This window comes from Aplysia californica, unplaced genomic scaffold (genome assembly GCF_000002075.1).
Source record: "Aplysia californica isolate F4 #8 unplaced genomic scaffold, AplCal3.0 scaffold00017, whole genome shotgun sequence".
NCBI classification, from domain to species: domain Eukaryota; kingdom Metazoa; phylum Mollusca; class Gastropoda; order Aplysiida; family Aplysiidae; genus Aplysia; species Aplysia californica.
In genome coordinates, this window is record NW_004797287.1 from 199,381 (window position 1) to 222,369 (window position 22,989).

At 39.8% G+C, this 22,989-nt stretch overlaps 1 protein-coding gene across 1 annotated transcript in view; it reads right to left on the reverse strand.

Moving 5' to 3' along the window:
• The window catches only part of LOC101862236 (WD repeat-containing protein 44), a gene marked incomplete at its 5' end in the record, with an annotated part of 93,118 nt that overhangs the window by 61,733 nt on the left and 8,396 nt on the right, over positions 1–22,989 (reverse strand). The window contains 6 exon segments of the mRNA XM_013085978.2: positions 542–664; positions 4,337–4,450; positions 4,744–4,826; positions 11,538–11,628; positions 18,311–18,355; positions 21,338–21,418. Coding sequence (XP_012941432.1) covers positions 542–664; positions 4,337–4,450; positions 4,744–4,826; positions 11,538–11,628; positions 18,311–18,355; positions 21,338–21,418 — 537 coding nt within the window.

A 22,989-nucleotide genomic window follows, 5' to 3' on the forward strand; every position in this document is an offset into this window, starting at 1 on the left:
TCATTTTCATCATCAGTTAACACACTCCCGTGGTATTCGTGGCGAAAACACACGTTTCCCGGCGCGGGCGCTGTACACCAACAGTACACACTGAGTGACCCCGGCGGCCTGCCCGGCACGTCCGACGTAATCGGTTGCTGATAAGATACGCATCTGGGCACAGACGCAGGATAAGAGTTAACATCTTGAGTTCAGACTGAGGATGGTATCTGTATAGAACAAGAGACTTTTTAGCAGTAACAAAAAGTAAGACAGACAGAGGTAAAAGCAAAGAGGCGCCCTCCAACATCCCATCAGCCATCCGTGTATAAATATGTTTTATTCAACACATTCTACACATAATTTCTATATATTCTCTTCCGGCATGTAGTTTACTTTGATTTGAGGTATGACATGATTTGTTTCCTTCACATCTTGGGCCTTGAACAGATGTTTATACAAACTCTGCTGACGAGTAAAAAAAAAATTGTTAATGCCCAAAAGATGTGTACAAAATTCTATATCAAAATAATCAATATTGCAAAAAAAAAGTTAAGCTCACCTTTGGATGGAACACTATGGCAGTGACAAAGTCTATGTGCTGGAAAGTACAGAGGCACTCACGGCGAGAGATGTGCCACAGTCGCACCGTTTTATCCATGGACGACGATAAGATGAAGTAGTTCTGAGAAAAATCACAAAAAACACTATGCACTTAATCAGGAAAAGGAAATTTCATTCCTTAACAACAATGGCTTCTGCAACTTCATAATTTAAAAACATGACAAAACCATGCTACTTACAAAAAGTAAGGCGACAAAATGTTTACAACTTTGCAAGCAATAACTCTTTTACCATAACCGGCTAAAAACAAACTTTTCACTTCCAATCTTTGCTGATACTGGAGTGGTGTAGACCCTCATAAACATCAGTCAGAATCTCCTAATGGTAGAAGTAATTTTGGTATGATTTTTTTCAAAAAGCCAAAATGTGAGGCATCGTGGCGAAATCAGGCGCACTCGTTAAAATAATGAAATCAAAGAAATTTGCATTTTTCTGATCTTTTGGGAAATTTTTTTCATATTTTCTATTTTGGGCTTTACATCCATTTAAAAACACATTTTTGTGTGGATTTTCCTGAAAAACATTGATTAGCACAAAAAATGTCAATTTTCAGTTTCCAAGGACTCTCCAGCTAATTACCAAACTTTGGAAGCCATTTTCTTGCTTATTTCACCTCTGAAACCAGATCACCCTGACCTCTTTCAGTCGCAAATATTTCAACTTCTATTCAACAGAGATCAATATTTTTTCACTAAAAGCAAGGCAAATGAACAGGCTTTAAGATGATACCAATAACCCCATATGCCCAAAAACTGACCACGTCGTGACACAAATGTAATTCTTATCCCACAGTTTATTAGAGCAGAATTCCCGTTAAATAGAAATTCTTATAAAAAAGAATCCTTGAATAGTAAGTACTACTTGCACCCAATTATGCCAGCAAGAGAAACTGAACAAAGGTCTTCCCTACTCCACACAAAGTACATAACTGTCCACCTAGGTCATAATCAGTCGTAAGACGCAAAGCGCTATTTGGCGCCAAGAAGCTTGAAAGGTTGAAAAGTGGCTTTCCATGAATTATTTGGGGGGGGGGGGGGGGGGGGGGATCTATCGAAAGTTTAATGTCTTTTGCTTCATTTAAGATCAAAATTAACAACTATAATCGACTATAAATATTTTATTTCGATTTATTTTGGAGGTGGGTGTGTGTAGTTTGTTGTGAGCTTGGGTGACATGATAAAGGAATTTGGACCTCAAACCCTTTCGAACATTTGACCTGCTGGTGTGTAGCTGTGAGATTATTTACAGAACCAATACCTCATGGCCACATTGCTTCAACGTCCTTCATTCGCCCCTGTTCTTAGATTTAGACCCCTTTTCGAGCTTGAATGGTCTGAAATATAAACAACTTAGCGTCACTATGAATGGCTGAGGGCTCTGATTGGTTAAACGGGGTAAGAAGGTAACTCCTAGCCCACTTCAAGCCTGTTTACTTATATAGCTGACTGTGTAAGCGTGCCCTGCTAGCTCAGGTATGGGCTGTTGATATTTCAGTTTTACACTTCGATTGACTTAAAAAGTTCATTTTTATTGTGTTTTAGTGGGGGGGGGGAGGGGGGGGGGTTTAAGGATTGATCTTCCACTAGATCTCCCAAGGTGGACTCCTTACCAAGAGGCCACTGAGGCGGTCTATGTGCATGTGTATGTGTATGTTGGTGTATGTGTATATTTGTGTGTGCATATGCGTGTGTATGTGTGTGTGTGTGCTCGTGTGTTTACAGTGCTATTGCAAACGTATAATTAGGAAACGTAAACACGGCATGTAAGCCGACTCGCGGACTTGGGAGCGCGTAGTTTCGGTGAAATCGAGGTAATTCAGATTGTTTTTCTTTGCTCTTCCGCTATAACACACCAAATGCTGTACACCTTGAAAAAGTTAAGCCTTTTTTCGTTACAATAGCGTAATTTGTTTGTTTTTCCGAGAATTTAGAGCTAGAAATCGCCGAGGGAAACGAAGCCACCACGAGGTCTGCCAGTTCAAAACTTGACACCCATGCATCCGAATGCTTTGAAGAAATAGTGATGATTAAATGCCGTTTTTTTTCATTGGCCAGCAACTTCTTTAGAGTTTTGAACGGGGCTTCCAGAGGTATATTTTTTGCCTTTGGCGTTTAAATAGAAAGCCTTTAAAAAAACATACAAGTTTTCAAGGATAATTTTTAACACGAATTATGTAAAATACCGACTTATAAAAGGTACCAATAAAAAGAACAGTTCTTTATCTACTAGAATAAAGTCATCGGCTTGGAAATACTTTGCATCAATCCTTCAGGAAACTCCGGGGAGCACTCAGTACACTACAGTTAGCGCCGACTCGTTCGCCGTGGGGACCTGTGCGGCGCCGGCCGGGACAACGCTCTGTGGGTTTTTTTATCGAAATAACGACAGATCATTGTGTTTGAGGCAATAAAATGCTGATTTGTAATGATCTCTCGGTCTTGAAAAAAAATTTGGCTCCATTTCTATATTATAGTGATAATACTCTGTTAATGTGGAGATGTTTGGTGCACTTGGTATTCTTTTATTATCTGTCAAACATTGGGTTGCAGCCACTCTGGTGCCTAGTGGGGCCTACAATGCTAACCCGTTGTTGCATTTCACGTGAAGGCCATTCTCGTTAAGATTTTGTTTTAACCATAAGTTTTTTTTCTGTGAATGAATAGTTTTCTACTTCTGTGTGTTACCTTGTAGTGGCATAGCCAAGATAGCTGCTAAATTTCAAGTCTCTATCTCAATTCCAAGACCCCCGTTGCTATGTTGCTCTACTTCGGAGCCCGTTATCTTCTTTTCCTATTACTACACCTTGCAAACTTAGAAGTTCCACATTTTCGTCGAATATTGTCTTAGTTAGTTCTTTTTTTTTTAAATTGTAGTGAAATGGTGATGAGTTTTGGAAATTATGTTAACAAAATTTTTTAATTTCCTTCATATGACTGATTTTTATTATTAATTTTTTGTTATAGTAGAGGGTTTTACGGCGCTCGCAACTGCATAAGGTCATATGAGCGCCAAGGGGTGGGTGTCAACAGAGAAGTCTTTACAGGGAATCAGACTTATTCTGCTCACCTCTCTAGCTTCAACAGCACAAGGTCTGCTTCGACTATCAAGGCACTCCGGAAATAGCAAGTCACAAGAGAGTGACAAACATACAAAAAAAGTAGAAGAAAATGACAATAGTAAGGATTAAGAAAGAAAAAGCAGCAGTTCCCTGTTGTAGATCAGGCACAGTTATGAGCGTGACATGAATCAGCCTATTTACCATTCTACTGTGCTTGAACGAGAAATGTCCCCGCTTTGGGAATGGCCTAAAGACACTTACAGTCAGTGGCACTGCCTCGGGGGGGTGAGACTGATTTTGACCGGGAGGGTCACATATACCATCTGACCATTATCAAGTATAAAGATATAAAAGAATTCTGCGAATTTGTGATTGTTTCAGTAAGGAGACACACATCGACAAATCAATGATCACTAAGCTGGGAAAAAGTTAGAAATGATGGAAACAACAGAAGGAAAGTAGTAGAGAAAGTATAACTCACAGATGGTGCCCTTCAAAAATCCACAATAAATCTGCAGAAACACAAACAATTCAAATCCACATTGATTTTTAAAGCATACAAGAGGGCATAACTGTGGCATTAGTAATACTTGTGTAATAAAAATTCTGCAGAGCACATAAATGCGTAACAATTATGAGGACTCCAGACACGATGCATTGGCATTGATCCCTCACCTTTGACCAGCTGAGGTCAAGCAAATCTGCTGTGTGCCCCTTGTACACACAGAACGGTCTTCGCCTGAAGGGAGCACTGACTTCGTCTTCTTCTTTGTGAGCATTCAGTTCTTTCTGAAAGTCAAAAACAAATATAACAAACACTATCAAACACAAAAGTGACTATAAAAATTAAATTTATCTATCTCTTTCATTGATCTACACAGCACCAAATGTTTTATTTTCATGTCTGACATATATGCATCGCAAGTTTATAGCAATATCATGAGACATACAGCGCCACCAAGTCACAGACTTAAAAACAAAGTGAAATTGCAGTCCCACGAGAAGTAAAAAAATGTGTACAAATGCCATAATTTTAGTTTCTGTAATATTTAAACACAACCGACAGCAAGTGACCAACTGACCAAGGGATCCATGGCAGCAGCAGACAAATCCGAGGATGAAGCAGAGTTCAAGCTCTCATGAGATTCAGCTGGAGAGAGTCGCACTGCGGAAAAACAAACACAAAATTTGTTACATGAAGACCTATAACGGCATTACTTTGTCCTCAGAGAAATTCGCGCCCGCAACTCGCAACTTGCACGCGCAACTTTTGCCCTCAGCGCAACTTTTGCCATTTAGCCAATTTTCCGCAAAAGTTGGAAAAATAATAATATTTCGTTAAATAAATCTAGTATAAAAAATTGTGAAAGACTAAATTTTAGGCAAGGAGGGTAGATCTAGACAAGGATCGATTCATCCAGAAAACGCATTAAAGGGGACGTTCAAATATAATCTTACGTCACGAAAAAAAGGGGAAGGGGGGTCTTTGACTCCTGTAAAAGAAAGGTGTAAGAAGGGGGGGTGGGGAGGGGTCCTTGAACCAATGTGTTATTGCTGTATTACACTTTTGTAAGGTGAAAAAATAACTAGGAAAATAATTTATGACGACATAGTTTTTTTTAACATTAAAAAAAAAGAGTAACTATACTACATGTATTCATTTAAGAGCGGTAAGCGCGGCATTGTGGCGATACAGTAGGTCCTCGACGAGCGGCACGATATGCCATCTCGCACTTTATACACTGGTAGATATCTAGGCTACATGACATGTAGATTTAGTATAATTTTTATCAAACGGGTGCGGTTTAAGTGGTAAAATGACCCTGTAAGTTATTCCGGAAAAGTTCCGCCTGTACTGTATTTAATTATTATGTCACATGTGTGTATGCATGTTTTTTTCATGAATACTATTATACTTATGTAAAAGTAAAGTGCATAGAATGGCGTTCATATGACCTTATGCAGTTGCGAGCACCGTAAAACCCTTTTCTATAATAAAATAAAAAGTGCATAGAACAATGATTGTAACACGGATTTGCGCAATATAAATGTCATATTATTATTATAAGAATAATGTAATATTAAGGGATTTGGGGGGCGGCAAAATGTCCCAAAGAAGGCACCTGCCCAACTTCAGCGAGAATTTAAGGACCTGACGCATGTGTCAGGGGACAAAATGTTTTTGTACACCATGCAACCTCCACGCAGTTTTTTTTGTTTGTTTGTAGACATTCACATTTAACTTTTGATACTGATTAACAAAACTCATGTTGGTTACTTTGATTGCAATGAGCTTACCAACAATGTATTCCAATAGTTCCATGACATTTTTTTAGCTATACACGTCTCGCAACTTTTCTTACAACTTTTGCTAATTTTTCTTGCAACTTTTTGCAGGCCGCCTTTCTAAAATTTCCCATTTCAGGAACATTCAGAGTTGATTTCAGGTATTTTGTCCAAAAACTCATATTATGGTGGAACTAAGATTCAACAAAATCGTCAGGCCCGACCTTCAATTTTGTTGAATCCAAGCGTTCCGTTTAGCAAACATGAGGTTTTATTGAAGATAATTAAAAGCACAGAGCAAGTAAAGAATAATGTATTCGACTTCCTAAATCAAACGTAGTTCGGTTTCAAATTAAAGGCATTTTTGTGTCTTTAATGCCATACCGAAGAAATGCTGGGAAATTCTTGGAAAATACACTGAAGTCTACCAAGCACACGCCGTGCAAAACGTCTTTTTAGGCCTAGTTCAAATGCACACCTGTGTCATCTATCATCTGTGATGTATTATTTGCCGAACAAATTATGTTGATGTGTATAGCCTAGCAAACGTCAAGGTTTGATTCCACAGTCAAGCGTGCAATTCATTACGCAAATCTGTGTCAAGACTAACTTATCATTGTAATATTGATCCTTAGCCAGGGGGGGGGGGGGACTGAGTGAATGTGATGCATTCGTATCGCTACTCATTACTTAAGTTCCACCCCCAGACTGCTTGTGCCCCTCCCCACAGACACACGCACAGTCACATATACGTATGCTGAGCACCCATCCGACCCCAACATACGGTAAGACATGTGTGAATGTCAACAACACTTGATCGGAATGAAAGAAGGTCACTGATTGGTTGCATAAGATATAAACTGCAGGCTAAGTGAATAATGGTTCACGATGCAGATGAGATGGATGGTTTCCAGGAACAGATAAAAGTTCGTTGTGGGAGAAAAAATGAGCAAAGCAACGTCAGCAGAGGCTGTTCACCCTGCAAGCAACTTCGTTGATTCCCAGCTTGCTCATTTATGTGTTCCTTGAAACCGAATTATTGTTTTTGATTTTATTGAATTAAAAAAAGGGGCACAGGGCAACTGCTAAACTGACTTCAAAACCCAATGCCTGACAGTCCATCTTGCACATCCAAGTCCTTTGAGCCAGGTCCTTCGATTGCATAGAGGATCTAGATCAAAGGTGGTAGGTTTGTTGGACGGGAGTGTATACAGACCCGGTAACCGGGAACAAAGTCACAAAGTATACAGACCCGGTAGGGGAACTCTTTTGTGATTTCGGAGAGTTTCAGCGCCCTCTTGGCTCAGGGTAGACCTAGGTTCTTCTAGATCTATGGTCTAGGTCTAGATCTAGGCAGAAAGACATAAATCTTTCATCTAGTTTCGCGGCTAACCTAGATCTAAATGAAGATTGCCGATGTCGTTTCGATGAACGATGGTTTTTCCTCCGTTTTGGAATTGGAGGAATCACAATCCGAAGAAAAGATCTCTCTCTCTCTCTCTCACACACACACACACACACACACACAAAAGATTTCTACCGGGTCTGAGGTCTGAAACTTCCCGAAATCACAAAAGAGTTCCCCTACCGGGTCTGTATACTTCGTGACTTTGTTCCCGGTTACAGGGTCTGTATACACTTCGTTGTTGGACAGCCCACAATGTTGTTCATGGCGCAAGGACAGATAGAGAGGGTCGTTTACACTTCAAGTAGCAAATTAACAAGTAGTAAAATTAAAGTGCCACGCCTCACTAAACATCCAAAGGTCTATGCCCATATATGAAAAATAACCTTTCTGTCCTCCTATTCAAAATTTCATATCAACTGCAAATGTTTAATGTGTCCTGTGCACTCATATGACCTTATACAGTTGCGAGCACCGTAAAACACTTACCAAAAAAAAAAAAAAAAAGAACATGTGGTTAATGCCATTTCAGATAAAAATGATACTACTGGGCAAATCTACGGAATAAACCAACCAATGGATCAAAACAAACAAAGGCAAAATGTTTACATTGTGATTTTTGCTATTTTACCCCTGTCCTTTTCAAAAGTAGTAAAACAAAAACAAACCCATGGGCCTCAGTGGTAAGTCAAATAGAACAAACAACGATATTCCACCATCAAACTCAGCACAAACCTTGAAACTAACATCAAAACAGAATCAACCCTGAAAATGTTTGTTTTGTCACCACATCTACAAAACAGTCCAACACCGGTTCTTCAAATATCCTAAACTTCAGGATCTCTAACATATGGTACCCTTCAACCACCAGCATAAATGAATTATCACCACCCACATTAAGTATCTAGCGAAAAACTAGTGGGAACAGTGTTAAAAGTTAAGTGAAATATCTTCATGTACAAAGGACCTACTTTTACCTTTTAGTAGGGCTGGATTCTGCTCGGTTAATCGAAGGCTTGCAAAGCAGCGGGCGTATTGCGCTAGAGTCTTGCGAGCAGGCTTGTGGTTTGATTTGCCTCCCGCTTGCTACCGGAGGGAACTTCCGGTGAGTTGTGACTCGCGGACAGTCCTACTGTACTGTGTCATGACGTCGCGAACTCTCGTGGCAGTGGGCTCAGTACATATTACAGAAGATTCTCCGGTTATTTGCGTTGAGAGGCTTGCACCAAAAGTGCAAGATCGGTTGGGTTTTTTTCATAGTTCGGTTGTAAAAAACAAAAAACTATTCAATGCACTAAAAAATTAATATTGGATCGGCTATTCTTAGGATGTTAAGGCCTATTTATTTTTAATGTGCACGAGCCAAGCGCTTCATCGTCGCACGCAAAAGACCTCAGTTCGATTCCCGTATGGGGAGAAATTTTTACTGAGAACCTCCGTCCTTCTGCTGGGGCGTTGTTGGCCCTGACATTGGGTTGAAGTAGGCCTAGCCCGTCTCCTAAATGTTCTGTATTATGTCACTGTGAGTGTAACACATCTACAAAATAGGTTACATACATACGATACAAAAGCCAATCACAACGGCCCCTGGAGTTTTCCATTTTAGGGTAATCTAAGTCAACTTATTCTTATTACTACCAGAAACCTAGGTCTCTGTTACTACTAAGCATGGGCGAAGTCAAGTCGAGATTCGATATTTGACGAATTCGTGGGGTCTGAGTCGGAGCTCGAACATTGGGCAGGAGGACGAGTCCGAACACGAATTCCCGAACTAGGGCAGCCAAGGGGAAAATGGATCACGAGGAGCGAAAACATATTTAATTTGTTTAAAACTGAATAATTTTACGCAAAACTGCACCTAAGAAACATTTTTGGACGCTCAAAATTTAGATTTACCAATAAATGAATAAAAATGCATAAGTTTGAAAAGTATCATAAAACACGATGTCTGATTTCTATTTTCCCCTCGCTGTGTTCAGAAGGAAGCGGCGAGTTCGAATTGGACCGTCCCACGATTCCATCGACTCAATGAAAGTCACATGAGCTTTTAGAACGCGCTGATTCGCTAGCAGTTACAAATCCCTTCTGCTGGTGGTTATGCCCTAAGAGGCCAAGGTCAAATTTACACACTACGGTGACGGACGAGCATTGCATCTCTGATTGCACCAATCACAATTGCAAGCCATCTTCACGTCAAATTCAAATCCCGTGATTATCCCAGCCTCCTTCTTTCTTTGGCTTTCACTGCGATCACACACATTTCACTACTTTTCTTCTCTTCATTGTACTATCTACATGTATTTTCTTACGACCTGTCTGGCACTTACATTTACCTTGTCACATTTCTTGTCTCTTTTGCATTACTCTATGTTTGTTTTCAACCTTGTATGTTTCATCTTATAATAAAATTATGATATAGATCTAGATCTAGATCTATTACTGTTATTTTTTATAGACTTCTGTCTTGCTGACTGTTGCTTTGATTAATGCATGGTCTGACTTTATAGTTCGAAACTGCTGGATTTTAAGCTTTGATTTTTATTATGACCTGTTTGCATCCATTATCCTCGCACATGAAAGCGGCTGTACTGTCAACGAGGGGCAAATAACTTTCAAAACAAACTGGTGCCCTCCCCTGATGTCAATGAAAACATTGCCTGCCTCAATCCCGACCTCTGTGACCTCTTCCCTGCTCCTTCCCCCTCCCCCCTCCCCGCCCCCTTTGTCTACACCGGTCCGTGGTGTCGGGATTCTCTACAGCGTGTTCGACTCGACGGATGTAGGGAGAACGACTTGACTTGACACGAATCCCACCGAATTGACCTTGCCTCTCCTCAAATTTGATTGGCTGCTATCTTGACCTGAATTCGAATTCGGAGTCGAGGTCGACGAATTCGCGCCCAAAAATGTTCGGAGTCGAAAGTTCGGAAGTTCTCGGAGTCGGCCCACCCTTAGTTACTACAATACCACGCTCCCTCTCACTTATCCATTCGCTTAGCTGATCAACGGCGGGAAGTTAAAAATAACTTCAGCTCTCTACGCCTTGCACCAAAACAAGCCCAGCCTCTTCCTTCCTCCACGGTTCAAAGTTCACACAGCGAGCGGTACTTGCTGTTTGAACACATCGGACTGTCTTGTCGCCATCGAGCGGTCTTGTCGCCGTCGAGCGGTCCTACGGCGTGCCGCTCGCTCGGTGTATCGAGACAGTACAAGTCAGCAGGTCAGGTTTAGAGCTTGTCTGGGACAAATCTCTTGGCCTAGCGCAAATCAGTACTGTGTGAATTGTGGGGCCTGTGGCTGCGGACGGGACTTAAGGCTTACGCAGGCCTTCGATTAATCGAGTAAACTACAGCGCCAGGCCGCGCAGTGACTCTGTGGGCGAGACCTCTCACTCTCCCCCTCTCTCTTTTTCTGACGTAAGTGGCTTCGCGGATTGCAAGCAGGGTGGGGATGATGAGGGGGCCTGACACGAGTGGCTTCGCGGATTGCTAGTTGCTGTGGACTTGAAGTTTAGACTAGACCAAGGAGGTGACAGTTTGCGCTGGACTCAACTTATCATGCTGGTGATTTGATTTGATGATTTGACCTAGTGATTTGAGGCTTGTGACTTGAACTAGGGGCTTGTGAGCATGAGCGGGTTTGCTACCGGGGTACAGCCCTACTCTTTTAGCCCTCTTCCCTGGATCTACAAGAATGCTAGAATGCACGCCAGGTGGAACACATACATGCCATGCAGCCTACAGAAGGAAAAGTTTACACCTGAGGCATCCTTTATCAATGGGGGAATATTTCTAGCACTAAAATTGTCTTTTCTTCTAGGACCTAACACTGCACAAATCGACTGTTAGTTTGGGAGAAAAGAAGTACATTGACATCATAAAAAAAAGGTGTTACGTGCAAAGAAAAAAGTGGGATAAACAGAAATAAAAACACAGAGGGTAAGAACAGAAGTTGGACCAACATATGGTACCCTTCAACCACCAGCATAAATGAATTATCACCATCCACATTAAGTATCTAGCCAAAAACTTGTGTGAACAGTGTTAAAAATTAAATGAAATATCTTCATTCCTCAAACTAGGCACCCCACAGCATTATGACTGAAAGCAGGTAATTTAGGTTACAGAACAATCTGATCATGCATTTAACCTACAAAGGGCAACCATTCTTAGAAAAAACACTCACCATCTGAATATTTCTGACGAAAATCTTCAAAGTAACTGTAGGTGGACTTCAGTACCCAGATGCGTAAAACACTGTCTTGACCTCCAGTGGCCTGAAAATTGAAACAATAGTCTGCTGCAATATTCTTTCAATACAGTTTTGGTTGGGGGGGGGGGGGGGGGGGGGGGTTCCGTGAACTGCAAAATGAAGTGCAATTTCACTTTCTTACCTCCTTTAACTCCTTCAATGCCGCAGGTCAATAGGCCCCTGTGCCGGGGAAAATCCTATGAACCAAGGCTGCTCAGGGGTGACCCACTATACATCCCATTATTTTTTTATTTATCAATATTTCCTTATGAATTTCTGCATGTACATTCTTCAGTGAACCACATTTCTATTGATATAATTTTGGGGGAGTTTCATTGGGAAATAGATGGAGGAAAGCTGGAGTTTGTAACATGGTGCCAAAAAACAACACCACCAAACAACATAAACAATACATGTTCGAGTAATGATAAACTGAGACCAAAAAAAGGGGAATACATGATGAGTGAGTATTTGCAGGTAAAGAAGAAGGGGCAAGAGGCTTTTTCTACCTTATACAACGCTCATACAATCCATATAGATCTATATACATGTAAGCCCATCTGTGTATACTGCTAGTAAATCATTTTTGTGCGGTAGATGTGTTAGATCTAGATCTAATCTTCTCTTTGAGCTAAAATCTGAATTTGACACTTTCAAATAGGGGGGGCGGGGTGGAGGTAAACATAAAGGGAAGGTACCTCAATAATAATTAAAAGATTTTAGTTGTAGCTTCCCTTATAATTGGTATCAAACACAGAATTCTACACTTATAGAATGGGAACTGTACCACGTGACCTGTGAGAAATTGAAGACCGAAAACAATGGCGTCTTGAGGGCACAATTTATCGTTTTCGGAAGTAATCCTATAGCTTTTAAAGCAAGAGCGGCTTTTACAAACGAGTGAAAAGTGGAACATTTACTGTCCAGTTTGTAATTTTGAGTTACAGAATTCACTGTGCAACTTGAGATTGGAATTAAGGTTTTAAATTGTTGTGTTTTTGGGTGCAACAACAGAAAAAGCAGACATTTGACATAGAGAGTTTATAATAAGATCTACAGAACTGTGAAAAAATTCGTAATACGGATGGGATTGTTCACAGCACTTCTAGATCTAGATCTAGCTTCCCACACACATTTTGCATACACATATGGCCTACGTAATTTTTTAGTAGCAAAACTTGCTACAAGAAATTTGTTTTACACTGAACATATTTTTTCACTAAATCTAATTATTGTTCTCAAAACATGCCTTCAATAATTAGCTTTAAGTCGCCAGCAGAAGTAGAAAAAAGGACGGACTTGCTTTTAAAAGAGATTTAGCTCCAGCTATAAACTTTTTAAAAATCTGTAGAAACCATTGACTGGGATTTTTTTTTTTATATTGGGCTAGTATTTATTAAAGAATTTTCTTTAAAGAAATTTCTAGAATAATATAGAACCTATAGATGTGTACAAATGTTTGAAAAAAATACTCATCGGTCAAGACGAATTGATAAATCTAAGTCATTATGTAAAAGTAGGAGAATCTAGATCTAGGTGTTCGATAGTTCAGTAGCCTAGATATTTGATAATAAGTTGCGCATCAAATTTTTGACCGCATGCTACAGTAGTAGAGATAGTGTATTATTTTCATCCGAAACATTAATTTCCGCATCCATACACCTTTTTGGGCCTTTATAAGCACATGTAGTCCTACTTTAATTTTGTTACTTTCATAATTGTTTTTGAAAGCATTTTCAATTCCTTTCACTTCCCAAACGCGGGCACATATAATTATGATTATAATTTAAGATTCCAAATCTGACGAATGTATTATTAAATAGCGTATAATGCTGAGTTAGCCAATGCATTGCAATGTGCGCTATTATCAATTACTGAATTGTAACAAGACTTCAATTTGATCCGTAACAAGAGACCACTAATTTTTTTATACGTGTTCATGAATGTGTTTGTTTACTGTGTGCGGGGATTAAAAATTAAAGATTAAAGATTCCAGATCTGACAAATGTATTCATAAAATAGCATAATAGTGCTGGGTTAGCCGATGCCTTGCGATACACGCTTTTATCAATTAATTGAATTGTAACAGGACTTCGATTTGATCCGTAACAAGACAACACTTATTTTTTCTTATACGTGTAGAATTCTGTGGTATCAAAACCACCACTGTCACAGTCCCATAAATTCTACGGGCAATAGGCACAGCGCTACATGGTTCAGGCCCGTAAATTCAACGGGGGCAGCAGCAAAGAGGTTAAGCATTTATTTCAGCAAACAAATTGACTAAACTTTAAAGTCACCACATTCCAAAACTTGCTCTTGAATGAGTAATATGAATATATACTTCTTCAAGAAATTTAAATAAAAACCAGGATAGAAGAACTAGTTTTAATGAAAAGTGAATTATGCCTCAATACACAGTTCCATGGACTTTCTTCATTCACAACATTTGAAAACAACAAAAAGTGCCAGAATCAGTTTCAAACATTCACTGCTGCTAAAGGGAATTAAATTTTTAGACAACAGATGAATAGATGGATAAGTACATGGATAAGTTAGGGCTTTTAAAACTTATGGTATGGAGATTGTTTGCTCTCAATCTGGCAACAAGTAATAATTAAGGGGTTATGTACACGATAAAAGGAAGTAGCTAGGGATTTGTCTTTTTTTCAATTATTAAAGGTGATATTGGCTAATCATAGACTAATTAGAAAAATCATGACGGAATTCGTCGAGTTTTATGAAAAAGTTGGTCTCTGTGGCGGCCATCTTGGACTTTTGGCCATGTTGCGGGGGAAATCGTACAGAAAATATTGAAATTCAAACCTCAAACTTTACACACATATTTACAAATTATCTGTGATCATAGGCAGGATTTTTTCCTATCATTAAAAACAATAAAAATATTGATATATTACAGGACCAGCATCGAATAAAAGAGAGTATGATAAGCAAAAAAGAGGAATATTTTAAAAAGTAATCCATTTTTCACAAAATTCGCGCCCATGATCTCAGAACATTTTATACAGTACCCGTATGCCAAATTTCAAGCATGTACCTCTGATAGTTTCAGAAAAGCGATTTCCCCCACGCGGTCACCTTACTGAAAAAGTACTTTTGAGAAAAACGCGAAAAGAGATTGGAAAACGTCAAAGTTTAAAAAACCACTGCCTTTAACGGGGAAAATTGGATATTTTAAAAACGGCCCATTTTTCTAATGGAACTTATCTGGCTATTGATGGTTCATTTTCTTTTGAAGTTAGCATTCAAAAACAGGTGTACCGGACTACCTTCAATAATATTTAGTTCCTACCCCTGACCAGTTACAGACAAATCAGAGGAATCATTTAGTGACATTCCGAGATAACGCCAACACACAGTGCGTGCGTGCGTGTGTATGTACGTTAATTGTTTGTGTGTTGGTGTGTGTATATGTGTGTTGGTGTGTGTATATGTGTGTTGGTGTGTGTGTGTATGTATGTCTGTGTGCATGTATGTGTGTATGTTTATGTGTGTGTGTGTGAGTGTGTGAGTGTGTGTGTGTGTGTGTGTGTGTGTGTGTGTGTGTGTGTGTGTGTGTGTGAGTGAAACGTATCCCAATTGTGACGGAATTCAAACAAGTGTTCACATTTTAAAAGCCGTAGACGGAGTTGATGATTTCCTGCAAGGATGTTATTACCCAGTACTCGATGATGTCGATAAAGAAATATGTGATAGCGAACTAAGCATTGTTGAATTAGACGCCATTGTTAATAAGTTAAATATTGATTCAGCACCTGGAATCGGTGGAATTACCACCCTTTTTTACAAATCTTTTTGGAACAAACTGAGGAAGCCTTTATTAGCAAACTTTCAGCAGAGTCTGGAAACGGGAGAGTTATCGCTCATTCAAAGAAGAGCCCGCCCCCTAAATGATCTAAACTGTGTCAACGGGATCGTTATAAACACATACAGTAAAATTTAACTTTTTCCAACGTTACATACATAGATATGAACATGAAAAGAGCATAATATTAATACACAAAGTACACGCATACATACAGATAAAGAGAGAGACAGAGAGAGAAAGACAGAGACAGAGAGAGAGAGAGAGAGAGAGAGAGAGAGAGAGAGAGAGAGAGAGAGAGAGAGAGAGAGAGAGAGAGAGAGAGAGACAGACAGACAGACAGACAGACAGACAGACAGACAGACAGACAGACAGACAGACAGACAGACAGACAGACAGAGAGAGACAGAGAGAGAGAGACAGAGACAGAGACAAAGAGAGAGAGAGAGAGGAGGGGGTGCAAGCAGATTATTGTTTTTGTTATTGTTTCAGGAAGCAACATCCCCGCACTCCGGACATGTCCATTGATGCTCCGTTGCTCTCTCCAAAATGTTGCCGAGGGTCCTTCTACTGATTGCGCCAGTGCACATCTGGTTGAACGTTTTTCTGTTCTTTCCTGCAAGGATGCCAGATTTTCCGCTTCCTTTTTTTATTCCCAAAAGCATCATCCTCTCCACGGCAGTACTGGCCTCTGCCTCCCTATCTTCCTCCTCAATCAGCTGGCGAGAGAGACATTTCAGGATCTCAACCCTATCTGGTTGAACCGTATTGTCAACTAAGGTGGCCTCACCAGCCAATCTGTCGGCTTTTTCATTTCCCCTAACACCTGCATGGCCAGGGCAGAAAATCCATGTGAGTGATCGTATAGGCCTTGGTTCGATAGCTTGAATCCATTCTGTTCTCAGGAAACCTTTTTCGATCCTTCTGAGGGTACACATGGAATCAGTGACAAGAACAGCATGGGTTGTGTGGGGGCGATCTTGGGTCATCCAATCAAGTGCTTTCGTGATGGCTTCAATTTCCATTCGCATACTTGATGTAGCCCTGCTGCAGGCTCCAGGTGCACTGTGTATGATTTTATTGTTGGCGAATGCAACAAATCCCCATCCACTTCTCTGGCTATCTCTTTTCACTGAACCATCTGTATAAATTATAGGATCCCCTGCTTTTGAGTTTGTGTCAACAATCTCGTTGATATCGCTCTTGTTGATATCGCTCTCGTTGATGGCAGCCGCAACATTTCTTCTGTCTCTGCCCATGCTTATTTTGACCTTGGTGAGGTCCCTGTATTCTCCGGCCACCTGTTCCCATTCTTCGCCTAGTGGTAGGCTCTCAGGTACATAGATTGTTCTCAGGGAATCCTCTGCTTCCGCCATCCAAGATTTTCCTCTCTTGATTCTGACTCTCCTGTAGTCATGAAGTGCTCTGTGAAGTGGATGATCCTTCTTGCCCCTTACACTGAGATACATCTTTGCCTGAGCTATCCTATGGCGTACTCTGATGCCACTTAAACCTAGCGGGTGCAAGCAGAAAGAGAGACTAATGGAGAGATATCAAGAACCCCCTTCCCTTTTCCCCTCTTTTTCTCTCTATCATCAACAACACGCTCCTGTAGCTATAGAGCTACATTTGGCTAGGTTTAGCTTTCTGGCACAGTGAGTACTCTATAGATGACATCAAAATTAGGATAAAACAACTGAATCAGAGCTAGTTGTAGGGTGAGCCAGTTAGAGTACATGAAAATGCATGTTCATTTTCTTTTTCAAACAGCCCCTGCTGTCCTTCCACACATTTTCTCTTACTCATTCGTACAACCATGGAACAGAACCAGGCATTGATCGTGCCTGGATCACTAGGATTGGTGTAGGTTTTAAAAAGGCCTTTTTTAGGGGACTCGAAAGTGATACAGTGTTTCTGATATGTCATACTGTACATGCTAATGCAATGAATGATCTATAGTACACACAAACATTGCCCTTCCCTTTCCTTTCCCAGTGGACCAATTGTGGGATGCTTGGACAAGAGTTGTTTGTAGATGGTGAAAAATGCACAGACTCATAGCTCTGGCCTACTCGCAGGACAAACTGTTACACAAGATTCAAGGTGCTTTGAATGTCTGTTTGATGCGCACGGGGTAATTAAAATCTGTTGAAATTGATGAGTAAAAATCCAAGGATTTCTTATCTTTCCCGAGAGTCCAATGTCGGAGGACGTGCCGTTTATAAAAAAAGTATTAGTTTCGGGTACAGTGATTTGGATTGGTTGTTCTTACAATAATAATAATATATCATCGCTGTAGTTCATGCTGACCCAATCTCTAAGCTTTGTATTTCTTTTGAAAAGTGTGCTTGTGAGCTCTGGCATTTTCATACGAATAAGCCTGCAAATGGTTAGCTGACTAGGTTTATATTTATAAATGAACGCAATGCACGAACAATGACCAATGTAAATGATGATTGTCTTGATCGTTCAGGGATTTGAAAGAAGAGGAGCTTGGGAGAACAAAAATACTAGACATGATAGGGTCATACAGGGGCACACGGTAGTTGTCACGGTCAAATTATGGGCTAATCAGAAGAAAACACGCCAAACTTTTGACAAGGGTGTCCTCTGGAAAAAACCTATAAATGAGAATTCTTGACTTTTTTAGAATTAAACATTAAGCGTTATCGATTCTTTAGATATTCAGGTACCCAAAAATGGACAAAGTTAAAAATCGATTTTTTTACCTAAACATCGGGTTTTGCAGACCCGTGACATGCCTTAAAGCATGCAGGAGATGCTCTAAATGTAACCATGTTCAAGTAAATGTTCATATTTTCTCTGGCATTGGCACCCAAATAAAATTTGATAAAAGGAAAAAAACAATACATCAACTTACCAAGAGCTTCCCACAGGGCGAAAACTTCATAGTCCATATTGCTCCCTGTGGACATGAAAAAAGAGTTCAAGACAAATAAAAAATAAGGTCAACATATTCTGTACATTATTTAGTTTTAGTATTGCTTAACACCTATCAGAACATGGACAGGAATACTCGCGAAGCTTGACTGCTTCCCCAGGACCACAGACGAATATATTCGCGAGGGAAATTACAGAGATATAAACAAAGGCCAGCTAAAGTTTCTCCACACATATTTGTTTCTTTCGTGAATCAGCAATTCCGTTTAGATATTTAGCTTCTAATTTCTGGCAACTAAATGTGGAAAGCAATGAAATGGGTTCAAAAAGGTATTTTACCCAACATGAGGTCCTCAACAAAAATTTGTATGGACAGACAGTGATGGCTCAGACAATGACCCTCATTATTCGGATCTGGAACCAGTTATCATTGATCAAAGAGCAATTTTCTCTATAAATATATCTAGATCTAAACTTTCACCACTGTAAGGATGTAAGTTTGGACAAAAGCTTACTATTATATAATTGATTGCACCTAAATTACCCACACCAAAATATTTTTCCATGAAAATGTGTTAAGGCATTCTTTACTTTACTTTACTTTTCCCATACATCAGCCATCTGAGTTCTAGCCCTTTGGCCTGTCAATATGACAAAGAAATTACAGGTTTTTATCAGCTGTTTTCTGTCTCTGTATAGAGATTTCCGACATTTGGGGAATAGGTAGGTAGGTACTATACAGGTCGCTAAGTGCAAGACAGATAAAGAGGTGGTGTGATACTGTTTCATCCTGGCAGTCACACAGAGGGCAGGCAGATGGGGTATCCTTCTGGATCCTATTTAGTAGATAGGAATTCAGGGGGATGTGTTGTATTTGCAGACAAAAAATAGTGACTGGTTCTCTTCTATTTGGGGAATTTAGTGCATCTTTTGAGTTGGGAACAGTCATGAGTGCAAATACAGTTCTACCAGTATTGACCATTGATGTTATGGCTTACGGAAATATATTCACAACAGTTTAGTGAAGTTTCATATCTTTAACTAACTAGGGTCTGAGTTCTTCATATTAGAGTAACACCTATATATAGCATAAAGCACGTGGAGTTTGAGTAGAGCAGGGACATGCCCTATTTATTTGTTTTCATAATATATCTTATCTTGTCAGACAGTGGGCAGCAGCTCCAATCCTGGGGAACTCAAAGTTGAGTGTGAGGCTGGTGTAAATTAAGAGTATTACAGCACTTGCAAGATAAAAAGTTAATATAAGTGAGGAGTTACTGGAATCTACATTATTACCCCAGAAGAGATGATGACATACAGAAACAATCACAATGTACTGGAAAGCATACGAAGCAAGCTGCCCTTTTACAGGCGCTAAAACGTTAACATACAGGGTGATCCAAAAAAACTTTCAAAAATGTTTTGTAAATATCCTCCTCCATACTGAAGTTTTGCGTTTCAGATTTGAACATAACGTTTGGAAGCCAAAAGGAATTTTTCACATATGTATTTTAGATAAGTCCATTGAATGGTTTTGCTTTATATAACACATTAAAAATACAACCCATTTTCAACCTTGTCGCCATTTTCATAGCATGACGCACCAGTTCGCATTAGGCCTACCACTAAAAGTTGCAACAATCGCGCCATATTGCAAGCTACAGCAGTCAAACAAGTCAACAGAAGTCTGCGGATATTATTTTTCCAAAATTTTGTTTGCCTGCTGAGATCATGGCTTCTTATAGTAAAGAGTAGAGAGCTTTTTGTATTGAACATTACCTTTCCACAAACTTACCATTCCTGACATTTCGTAAGTTCTGCGCACGGCATGGAGAGAATGCTTAGGTGCCCTCAAGACCTTTGGCGTTATGAGGAGAGAAGTTCCGTAGTTTTGGATCTATAGCGAATCAGAACTAAAAAGTTCTTTAAAAAATGACCTCTTCAGGTCGAACACGCACCATGCACAGCCCTTTAAACGTCACCAGAGTGCAGATTTCAGCAGCCAAGTCCCATGAGATGTCTGTCCGTAGACGATCTGCAGCTAGGACTTTCCTACACATCAACAGTCTGCATTCTCATGGCAGATCTTAACCTACGACTATACCATGTTCATCTTCGTTAGGCCTAGATTACATGGATCAGAGCATGGCAATGTGTTCATGATTCCTCGATTGTCTTGTAAAGATGGATCATTTCCTCGATGATATTAGGTTTAAAGCGAAGCCCATTTTCATCCTGCGGGAAATGTCAACTCCAAAAATGCTGATTATTGGGCACCCCACTCTATTGTCTCTAGAAGCCACTTCTTAGTGAACATGTACAGTGTATGCGGCTTTAAAAACTCATGGTTTAGCAGGTCCTTGTGTTAAGGCGCCACTGAACATTTCGAACGACGCGTTCAAAATGGGTCAAGTCCAAAGGAAGGAATGTGGAGCACTGCTTCTAGAAATTTCAGAATGAAATCCATTACGTTTTTAAAACTCTGTAAAAGAAATTAGAAATTGTTTAATAGTCACAGGGGTGGAAAATTAATGCCAAAGAGAAAATAAAGAGAAAGGTCAACTTATCTTTTCACGACTTCCGTTACAAGATTTTTAAACATTGGTGAACTTTGCGTTTTCGGGTGCTTTTTCTTTTAGCTGTTTTCATTTTCAAAACATGTTTCTTTTTCGTGGATTTTATACTAAACAAATTCCTTTTGAATGAATTATGTCTGTTCCAAATTGCAGCATTCTAGAACAATTTTTTGCGCGAGATATTCAGATAAAAAATTGTACTTTTTTGGGGGGGGGATCACCCAGTACTTACAATTTCTTTCATGGCCACATACCCATTCACACCTGGGTGAAGTGCAGGAAATTTGTGTAAAGTGCTTTTCCCCAAGGACGCAATGTCAGGCTGAGCTGAACCTACAACCTCATAATTACGAGTATATTGGCTTAACCATAACTACTTACTTGCACTCACGTGTACACAAAAAGCATACATTGTTCATTGTGCAACTTACATTGTGATCCCCACTCAGCTCCTGCAGTATGTTTGGCTGAGAGAAGTCATAAGGCCCTTTATTCTTGCTGGATGACTTAATCTGAGGGAAACAAATAACCTGGACTGAGTGACAGGGAGAGTAGGAAAGAGAGAATGAGAGAGACGGACAGACAGTGACAGACAGACAGTGACAGACAGACAGACAGACAGACAGACAGACAGACAGACAGACAGACAGACAGACAGACAGACAGACAGACAGACAGACAGACACATAGACACACAGACAGACAGAGTGAGAATAACAGCCAGAAATGAATAGAGTATCAAAAGTACCACTAGTTATCCAATGTTTTGGCACACTAAAAAACACACAAAATGTCTTCACTCAAGCACATTCTGTTCTTAACAGGTCACTCTGAAATGAGGTCAGTCACATTGATATAGTCATGGACAGGACTAAGGTGCACTTCAAAGAGAAGAAACAAAAATATATGTGGCGCAGCGTGGTGAAATCAGGCGCTCGTCAAAACGATGAAAGTCAAGAAACGGGTATTTTTCCGCGGGTTTGGGAATTTTTATCGAATTTTTGTTTTTTGGCTCAACACCTTTCATGTCTATTAAAGAACACATTTCTGTGTAGGTTTTACTGAAAAACGTTGATTAAAGGCATAAAAAATGTAAATTTTCAGTTTCCACAGAATTTCAAGCTAAAGAAATAATGCAACTTTGGCGGCCATTTTCTAGCTAATTTTACCTCTGAAACCAGGCGACCCTCACCTCCTTCAATCGTCAATATCTTGAATTGTATCCAAGATAAATGGAAATTTTTTTACTTCAAAAGCAAGGCGAATGGACAGGCTTTAAGATGGTACCAATAACACCATATGCCCCAAAATTGACGAGCGCCTGACACCACCACACCGCGACACAAATACAGGTGCCTGAAAAAGGTTATCTCAAGTCTGAGACAGAAGGGGTCAACATGTCACTTCAAATGAGTTCACTTCAACAACAGTGACAATATCAAGAACAACAAATTTGGAAATAGAGGAACCCAGACAATTAGACCTCCAATGAGGAAATTATTGACATACGATAGTTTACCATATAATTGAAATTGCAGATCTTTTAAGCCCCCAGCGACACAATTTAGATCATTTAAGAGGGGGGGTGCTTCAACCCTGTCTGTCAGGGCAAACCCAAGCTAAGAGGAATACAAATTTCCAGCACATTGATATACACAGACTCAATTAGAAAAAACTGTAAATACAATAATAATTCTCACATCTTCTACAAGCAATGGCAAAGTGTCTAACCATTACACCGCATATGTTGGTCCATATTATGATGTAATATCACACCATCATAGAAGCTCCATAAACCACAAACCGTGATGAAGTGTATTACAAAACAAAAACTGCAAGACAAGAAGGACACACACTCTAACCTTTATATCTATTTTTCTCCTTGTTCCAATAGTGGGCCAGATTTAGTAAACTCAATAGAAAATGTGTCAATCTGGAAGTAAGCCATGCACTTTTTTTAAAAAACACAAAAAAACCCTCCTGAAACAGGAAAACTGTTAGGAAGATATGATGATGACCAAATTGTTGAAAATGATATGAGGTATCTTAATGTTAGTCTACTTCTTCATTCAGTGCCTAAAAT